This window comes from Saccostrea echinata, unplaced genomic scaffold, assembly GCF_033153115.1.
Source record: "Saccostrea echinata isolate AGI-Se365-2 ecotype Australia unplaced genomic scaffold, CSIRO_AGI_Sech_v1 ptg000072l, whole genome shotgun sequence".
Taxonomy (NCBI): domain Eukaryota; kingdom Metazoa; phylum Mollusca; class Bivalvia; order Ostreida; family Ostreidae; genus Saccostrea; species Saccostrea echinata.
Genome location: NW_026889821.1, coordinates 1,113,061 through 1,122,737, shown reverse-complemented (window position 1 = coordinate 1,122,737; position 9,677 = coordinate 1,113,061). Strand labels below are relative to the sequence as shown.

General features: G+C 37.2%; 2 protein-coding genes across 2 annotated transcripts; both read left to right on the top strand.

The window, feature by feature from the left end:
- The first annotated feature begins 3,632 nt into the window (after positions 1–3,632).
- Positions 3,633–4,166, top strand: LOC133176238 (death-associated inhibitor of apoptosis 1-like). Its single transcript, XM_061311392.1, has one exon. It carries the CDS (start codon positions 3,633–3,635, stop codon positions 4,164–4,166), a length of 534 nt encoding a protein of 177 aa, XP_061167376.1.
- A 282-nt stretch (positions 4,167–4,448) lies between these two features.
- On the top strand, positions 4,449–5,573 carry LOC133176237 (uncharacterized). Its single transcript, XM_061311391.1, has one exon. The coding sequence runs from the start codon at positions 4,449–4,451 to the stop codon at positions 5,571–5,573; it is 1,125 nt and encodes a 374-aa protein (XP_061167375.1).
- Positions 5,574–9,677: the final 4,104 nt, after the last annotated feature.

The following is a 9,677-nucleotide window of genomic DNA, read 5'->3' as shown; positions in this document are numbered from 1 at the left end:
TGTTAACTACCGGCCCAATTTATCCAGGGGTTGTCAAGAATTGCAACAATTGAATTTACCCATTCGACTGGTCTCTTTAAAGTCCATCTTTTTCTCATCGAACATCCTTGGGACTAAGTACACGATTGGATTCAAACCCCCAAGCTGGTCTCGACCATTTATGTAAGCACTGCCTTGTTGGAAGGGTTGAATAATATCCCCATTAGAAGGATAACCACACAGATGATGTCCATTATGAGAAACGTGTTATTAAACCATATATAATCACAGTTTGCGTGATTTATCATAAACAAGCAAATTCAAACAATTGTGGTCCCCATCTTTTGGGTTCTTAGTTGATGGGATGCCATTATTTATGGCATATTGTGTCAAATATAAACGCCCTATTATATGTCATTCAAAAGTAATCGCCAAAGTATTTTTTTTTTTTAAAAATAGGAGTAGTATAAGCGTCTGTCCACCCCTCAAATATACATTATTAATGACTATTAATTTGCATAATTAATGAATTAATTAAGGTGAATTATCGGAAAATCGATTAATGGTACTCATATTCATTGTTATTTGTTTGAATAATTAATGAAGTTAATTAAAGGTAATTATCGGACAGGTGTTAATTAGAACAGCTGGTAAATGGATATTGTTTTTTTTTTTAAATGTAAATAATTGATGAAGATGATGAGTGATAATAATAAGAATTCCTATACATAGAAGACGAAGAAAAAATGGCTGACCGATCCAATCGATAAAAAAAGAGTGGGTAATATAACACCATACGACAATTGAGGTCTTTTTTTTTTTAAATTAATGATAATTAAAGATTTGTTTTTCCTTATTATTGGGATTGTCATACTCATACGAGAGTAAGAAAGAAGATCTGATAAATACGACTTGAGTTTTTTTTCCGGTTTTTGTTGATTTGTTTTCCTTTTAAAAAGAAATGACTCCAGTTTTTAAGAACAAACAAATTCTCTTTGTCTTTTCTTTCATTTTTTTTTAAAAGAAAAAATATTCTTGAATGATCATCACTAGGTTTTAAATATTTCCTCTTGTACTAATACACTTTTGTCCATGTTTTCAGGTCCTTTTAAGGATCATTATATATGAATATGACATAAAACAGATTTTCCATTTTATTTTTTTTATTTATATGAAAAGAACGTTACATTTATAGCACACACACAAAAAAAATTAAATTCTATTAACTTAGATAAAACTATACATCAGTAAAGGTTCACTAAAAATTACAAACAGACATACAGATACACAAACACAAAATAAGCTAGGAATTTTTGTCATTTATATTATTTCAAAATCACATTTGTTTTCACACGAAGAAATGTCAAAGAAGGTTATATAAAATTACATCAGTAAAAGTTGATTAAAAAAAATTTTTAAACAGACAGGCAAACACAAAAACACAAATCACTCCTGACAAAACAAAAGTTGATGGCTCGAAAAATGTTCCAGGCGAGACACAGTATAAACGAGACTTTTGAAAAACATCATTCCAATTAATCCTACCAGTTCATGTATTCGTCCGGATTACAGATGCTACAACGCAACATTCCCATCAGATTTTGGTGGTCATCACGATCGATGCACAATTCCACATCTTTCATTTCTGGTAAATGTTTTTCGATGTCTGGTAACATATCTCGAAAGAGTGTATACTCGGTGGGTCTAAGACAGAGACCTTTTTTGTAGGTACAATGTCTATATCTTTACTGGGTTTCCAATGTTGCCGTATATCCACACATGGATTGTTTTCCCTTACGTGTACATAAACGTTGTAGCCCAGATGCCAACTCTGTGTTTCGTTCTTCTGAAGTGCTTCTTGAATGTTCTCTATCTTGAATAAGAGATTCTTAAATTGAATCATCTTTAAACTAATACCCTTTTTCGTTGGTATTTCACGTCCGTTGCATAGTTCGTATTGTCTAAGATCCACTCTGGGTTCGCCCTTCCACTCTGATACCTTAACGTATCGTCCATTTACCAGAGGATGAACTGAACGAGTAGACATTGTATTTCTTTCTTCTCGAGTAAGAGTTGAACTGATGAGACGTGATGCTCTGTCGTTTGATTTTATCATAGGAAGAAATTGACGTCATGGAAAATTATTGTGGTTGGACCAAATTGAAAAATAAACATGATGTGATTGGTGGAAAATCCAAAACGAGGTTTTAATGAATTATTAATTATAGAAAATATAGACATAGCCTACCAGATGTTAACTATAAGAAATTTTAATAATTAATGTTCCAATCTTACGAAAGTGTTCTTGTTGAGTAACAAATAAAAGCTGTTTTGTCCTGTGTCCTCCTGTTTTTCCAAATCTATTGAAGAATGTATGGATTCTTAAATCCTTCTGTAGTATCGGGTTCCTCGTAATAAGGAGTCTCATCCACATCGAAATTTATTCTGTAATATATCATGAAAGTATTCACTGTCAGCCTGTTTCCACGTCTCTATCGAGATACTTTCGGTCCTAGCAAGTTTAAGAACTTCCTGTATGCTCAAAGCTTTACCTTTTCTCATTTCTTGGTCGAAAAAAAATGTCTTGGGCCATAATCCAAAATCTAGTCATTTTCTTGTCGTCCAGTTCACTTTCCAAGTTCAGACGCACAACGCAATCTTTCTCGTGAACCAAATGGCTTCGTAAATTATATTGTTTTTGACAAAAACGACAGGATGTTTCATCGGAATGATGAAGGATATAGTCATCGATAAGTTTTTTTACACAGGCACCTCGTTGTAGAAATCGAAAAGTATTCATTTCATAACGATCTGTTGGGTCTGGAAAGTCTCCCATGATGTTTTTTTTAACACTGTTATATCTTAAAGAGAGTGATGCTTGTACCCACTACTAATTACAATTTAAAGACGATATACTCACGTGACCTTCAAAACCACGCACACAATTGAACGTCTGATTCTAACAGACGATGATTGAAATCACCCCAACTACCACAAGCCCCATCAACTTGATTTTGATTGGTTATCATCAGCATTGTAAAAAAAAAAACAAGAAGAAAGAAAAGATATTTTTGAGACATGAAATAAAATAAACAATTCTCTTATTTTTTTTTTTTACCATTTAAACCTCACCGAGACAAAATAGATTAGTTCGTCATTTTATTCTGGGAGTTCAGTGCGAGAAGATGTCATCTTTAAACAATAGTCTCAGTTTCCAGGAAACAGACGCCAGTCCCAACATCACATGGAGTGTCAATGTTACGAAATCATTCACTTGTTTACCACCATCATCTTGGGAAATCAATCCTATGTCTACACTGATGTTTTCTATCTTTATATTTATATCGTTAACTCTACAATATCTCAATAAGAGGTATCTCAAGCGTCGAGAGGTACGAGAGCCTACCATTTCTTTAGAAGAGATAGAAGCGGACGCCATTCCAATGTCGGTCTGTACATTACAGACTCCTTGTGAGAGGAGTCATGAATCACTTCTTACCTAACTAAAAAAAAAAACGATGAATATATTTTATTTCTTTTATTTTGATTATCACTATCATAATTAAGAATGAAAGTTTCTTTTTTTCATGATTATTAAATAAGATACTATTTGTTTTTTTTTTCATATTACTCCTGACTCTCATTGTAGCAAGATGTCATCTCTAGACGACCGATCGAATCTTCTAGGAACGGATTCTGATCTGTATAATATCTGGAAGGTGAACGATACGGATTTCTTTGAATGTACACCACCATCTTGGGAAATAGATTCTAATGCTAATTTCAGTTGGAATGTTTCGAATTCCATGAAAAAAAAAAAACCACTGAAAGGGGAAAAGACCGAACGGTTCAAATCCAAATGTTCAACTCGATCCGTTAAAGACATAACACCTACTTTTTTATCACCGACAGAAGGTGGGGAATGTAATCACCCAGAATATGTTCATTTTACGGATCGACTTACAACTTTCTTTGACTGGCCAAAGTTTTTAAAAGGACCGAGCAAAGGGGACTTGGCACGAGCAGGTTTCATTTATACTCGAATCGGAGATAAAGTCATCTGTTTTTACTGTGGAATAATTCTGAAGAACTGGGAACCTTTACACGATGCTTACAAGGAACATCTTCGGTGGTCAAAAAATTGTATCTATGCCAAGATGGTGGGAGATGAAAAAGAACTGCAGTGAGACTTTATCGCCTTCAGTTTCATTCTGTTGTGACTCTTATAAATATGATTTGTCTGTCTATTTTTTTTTTCTTTATTACATGTAACATGACAAAGTTGAAATACAAATAAAGTCGACGAATCTTAAATACAGTTGTTTTTCATTGTTTGAGAGATTTATTATGTTCGTATATTACAAAAGGGGGTGAAAAAAAACAAACAAAGCGAGACATTTCGAGTATAAAAAGAATGAACACGATAATAATTGATCAGAATCGATTTGACACTGGTAATGACTAAAACGATGGAAGAATACTTAAAAGGAATATGGTACGATCCACGTCACCCAGGATCTTTTGCCAGTCCTTCCAAGTTGTATGAAATAGTTAAAAGAGAGGGAAAATTTAAAATTGGTTTACATCGAATCAAGAAATTTCTACAAAACCAAGACGCTTATTCATTGCAAAAAAGAGTAAAACGAAGAGGATTTAAAAGAAGACGAGTGATAGTACAAGGTATAGACTACCAATGGGAAGCTGACTTGGCCGACGTACAAAATCTATCAAAGCACAACGACGGAATCAAATATCTGTTGGTAATAGTGGACGTATTTTCTCGATTTTTATGGGTGAGAACATTGAAAGATAAGAAAGCCAAAACAGTCATTGACGCTTTTAAAGACATATTGGCAGGTTCACGTCGTCCCAAAGCCCTACGCACCGACAAGGGTACGGAATTCTATAACAGGTACCTGAAACAGTATTTAAAAGAGAAAAGCATCAAGATATTTTATGCATTGAACGAGACCAAGGCTAATTTTGCCGAGCGGTACATACAGACTTTAAAAAAGAGGTTGTACAGATATTTTACTTTCAAACAAAGACATGAGTATATGAACGTTCTACAAGACGTGGTCACGTCTATAAATAATACACCGAATCGTTCCTTGAACGGAAGAACTCCTGCCTCTGTCAATAAAGAAAATGAAGCCGAAGTGAGACTGGACGCTTACCTGGCCAGACAAAACACGCAACATAAGAGAACAAAGATCAAGAAGTCTTGTAAACGAAAGCGTACCCCCTTTACTTTTAAGGTGGGTGATCAAGTACGTATTACTCATCTGAGACGTCAGTTTCAACGCGATTACGATCAGACTTACACCGAAGAAATCTTTGTCGTCGATCAACGTTTCGTCTCACAAGGTATTCCCATTTACAAGATAAAGGATATGATGGACGAGCCCATTAAAGGTAGTTTTTATGCGAGTGAACTACAGAAAGTGTCAAAGAACGAACAGACCACTTGGAGAATCGAAAAGATTCTTAAAAAGCGAAAAATTCGCGGAAAATCGGAAGTGTTAATCCGATGGCTGGGATGGCCAAAGAAATTTGACAGTTGGATTCCAGAGACTGACGTGAAAGACACTTGAATAACAAAGTTCTTTCATTAACGAGAGAGTTGTCGCTGAGGATGGTTCTCAAATCTTCGGACAGTAAGTCCATCCAACCCGATAATAAACCCTCGAATTTTAGAGTTCGTCTTCCCAGATCTTTACCTCTGACGGGGGAGTGGTCAGTAGAGATGACGGAATTTTGCAACGACGATATTGGCAATGTGACGATACGATAGTCGGTGAGCGCCAATTACCACTTCTAAGACGCATTTATGTAGAGGATACAAAAAATATTATTTTTCTTCCACCTTATCGAGTGCCTTTGCGCATCAATGATCTTACAGATCTCCATGTCTATATAAAGGATAAAAACGATCGAGACGCTTCATTTTTAGTTGGAGAATCAACGTTGACGCTCGTGTTTCGACGAATGTGAAAATAATGTCTGGACCGACTTATATTTCTAATCCGGCTGTGTGGGAGCAATTTCAGCACACCGATAAAGGTGAAAACTTCATCCCCTTAATTCGACGAAAAACGCAGAGGGGTGGTGGCATACTAAACAGAAGAAGGGCGTACATGATCCCCGTCCGACCTACCTCTTTGTCACCAAAACAAGAAGTTCAAGAGGTGTCGCCAGTAGCGGCCGAACAAGAGAGGGCCCTGTCTGAATTGAAAGAAACCATGCGTAACGACGAACCTCACATGCCAGTCAAGACGGGTATAAATAGGAAAAAGAAACAGAAATCTGCCAGACGCTCAGCAACCTCAAAACGAAAAGGACGCTTTAAGAAAAAAAAGAAGCAAGGTCGAGAAAGGATCAAGAAGTTAAAAAAGAAACTAAAGAGTTCCAAAAAGAAAACATTGAAAAAGAAGTCCAAGGCTTCTAACAAGAAAAAAGCAAAACAAAAGGGGACACCGATCTTTTAGGAATCATGGCTTACTTAAGTGAACTGAATACGACAATGGCTGAACCTTCCGAACTGGCTCTCTTTTCTGATCCTCCCAATCAAGTGGCGGTTCACAAAATTTATTTCCAGGAAACACGTCCCATCTCGTCTTTTGATTCGGAATTCGCGCCCCTGGAATTTTCCGTTCCTGGAAATGGTGGAGAATACCTAGATCTCAGAAAGAGTCGACTTTACCTCAAAGCCAAAATCACTTAGGCGGATGGTACGGCTCTGGCCGCTTCGGAAAAGACGGGTATCGTCAATTTACCTCTTCAAGCTCTGTTCTCTCAAATCGATGTCTACATGAATGGAAAATGCGTCTCTCACAATGCCAACAATTACCCATGGAAAGCTTACCTTAAAGTACTGCTGTCTACTGGAATAGAAACATCGAAATCTCAGATGCAGACTCAGTTATTCTGGCCCGACGGAGAAGGTTTGGGGGACCCGGATGCTGCAGCAGGGGCTAACATGTCACTCAGAAAGAGATACGTACATACACAAATGTCTAGAACTTTCGACCTGGAAGGTCCCCTTTACGTGGATTGTTTCTATCTGCATAAGTATCTCATCAATGGAGTGGACGTTCAACTCAGGTTATTCAGATCAAAGAATGAATTCGTGTTGATAAGTAAAGAAGCTTCTCCGGCCTACAAAGTCACAATATTAGATGCCATATTTAAAGCATGTAAAGTGAAAGTAGACAGTGCCATTCAAGTGAATCATGCCAATGCCATACTCAAGTCACCGGCAAGGACGACGTCTGGAACGGAAAAAGACCCTCTAGAGTGTTTGTGACCTTCGTCAAACAGTCGGCCGTCAACGGCAGCTACGAGGACAACCCCTTCAACTTTGAACACTTTGATTTATCTGAAATTGTTCTGTATGTCAACGGAGAACCTACGCCCGTTCGTCCTATGAAGTTAGACTTGTCAATAGAAATTTTGTTACTCCTCTTTGTAACCTCTATCAATCCTCTGAAAGATGGTTAAAAGACGAAAGTCTTATCATCGATCGAGAGAGATTTGCAGAGGGTTATGCCATATACGCCTTTGATCTCGTCCCCACCGACCTCGGAGACGGGTATATAAACCTAGTGCATCAAGGGAACGTCGGAGTTTATGCACGCTTTTCAAAGCCCACTACAGTGACTATTAGTGCCATTGCCTACTGTGAATGTCCCGGACTCCTCTTGATCGATCATACCAGAGAGATTAGACAGCTGTAAAAAAAAAAAAAAACTTTGAACGAAGAAACCATTTAATTGTCTAATAATGGACACTCGACAGATGCTCTACATCATGAATTCTCTGCCGGAATTAAAAACAAAATTTCGTGGAATCTATGCTTCAAACACCTTATCGATGAAAGTCTTACAGTTTCCCTCCGGTTTCATCTGCAACACCGACCCCATGGAAGAAAAAGGTTCTCACTGGATTGCATTTTGGTTTAAAAACGAAACTGAATGTGAATTTTATGACAGTTTTGGAAAATTACCTGGAGATTATGACATTCGTCTGAGGGAATTTATTGATAAAAATACCTTTGTTTGTCTATACAATAACGTTCAGGTTCAGTCGGATTGGTCCTCTACCTGTGGTTTTCATGTTTTATTTTATCTTTATCGTCGTGTGCAAGGGTTTTCCATGTTAAATAGTCTTCAAATGTTAAATGAATATTCTCCTGATGATTTTGTACGTGATTATGTTTTTGCGAAAATGAAGGGAAAAAAATTCTTGTCAAAAATATGAAATGAATAATGTAGTAATGAAAGAAATCTTTGATTCTGGACACCGACGTTTCCGGAGATGAGGAACCGGAGACCTGTGTCTCCGGGGATCTTAGTCTCCGGGGACCTTAGTCTCCGGAGACTTGGATACCGGAAACCTACGTCTCCGGGGACCAAGGTCTCCGGAGGACATGGTTCCCGCGCGCGCGCCCCCTCCTCGGGGGAGGATTCATATGTAAGAATTTTTTTTCATATTTAAAAAAAAAAATTGAAAATATATGTGTTGTGATTATTGATGTTGTAAAATGTAGATGATAGATATGTATGTGTCTTATGAATAAAATTACGTTTAAAAATAAAAATCAAATTCTGTCATGCGTGATGATTCCTCATAAATTCAATCTGTTTGATTCAAAAATCATCATTTCATCACCTGACGTCGATTGGTTAAGAATGAAGTTTAAGACTCCGACCTCATTTGCAGTCATAGGTGGAACCATGTCTGGAAAGACACATTTGGTATGGAAAATATTGAAAAATGGTTCTGAAAATGTTTGATATTCCACCTAAAAAAATAATGTATTGTTACATGGAAGATCAAGAAATCGTGGAAGACATGAAATCTTCCTTACCCGACTTCGACACGTATAAAGGCCTACCTAGCAGAGAGGAACTCAAAGAGTGGTCTGAGGAGTGTCCTCACACGGCCATCATTCTAGACGACATGATTCATTTAGTGACCAAGAGTTCAGATGCCCTTCATCTCTTTCAGACAATGGTGTCACATTCCAAATTGACGGTATTTTTACTGTCTCAGAACCTGTACCCTCCTGGGGTTTATGCAAAGAGTATTTTACTAAATTGTCAACATGTTATTTTATTTAAAAACGTGAGGGATAATCGACAGATTATTACCTTTGGAAGTCAAGTATTTACGGGTCGTTCAAAGTTTTGGATGGACGCTTATGCAAAAGCCGTGGGCCGTCCTTACGGTTATATTTTGATAGATTTGACCAATCACTGTCCAGAGGAGAGACGAGTTCGAACCAATATCTTACCAGAGGAAGGGGAAACTGTAGTTTATCGACCGAAATAAATACTTGAGGCGATTGGGAGTCTCTGTCATTTACGTCATCATGTCACAAAGAATCAGACGTCAAAAGGCTTTTCTTCAATTTGTATTTACTGCCGAAAAAACGCAAAGGAAAAAGATCATCGAGTTGGCCACCGAAGAGCAAATGAATGCCTTCAGGGAAATAACTCTTAATCTCTACATGGGACAGATTGTCATTTCCGGTTATTATCGAACAAAACTGTTCATTCACAAGAATATCATACAGTCTCTCTGTGATCGTGGATTGAACAACAACCATATCAAACGGTTACTACAGAAAAACGATCAAGTGATACCTTTGATTCTCAAGCCATACTTTAAAGAGGATGGCGGAGGAGTATCTCCTC

Bases quoted from the DNA above. Each gene is read 5' to 3' on its own strand.
- LOC133176238 (XM_061311392.1), top strand. From the start codon at position 3,633: ATGTCATCTCTAGACGACCGATCGAATCTTCTAGGAACGGATTCTGAT.
- LOC133176237 (XM_061311391.1), top strand. From the start codon at position 4,449: ATGGAAGAATACTTAAAAGGAATATGGTACGATCCACGTCACCCAGGA.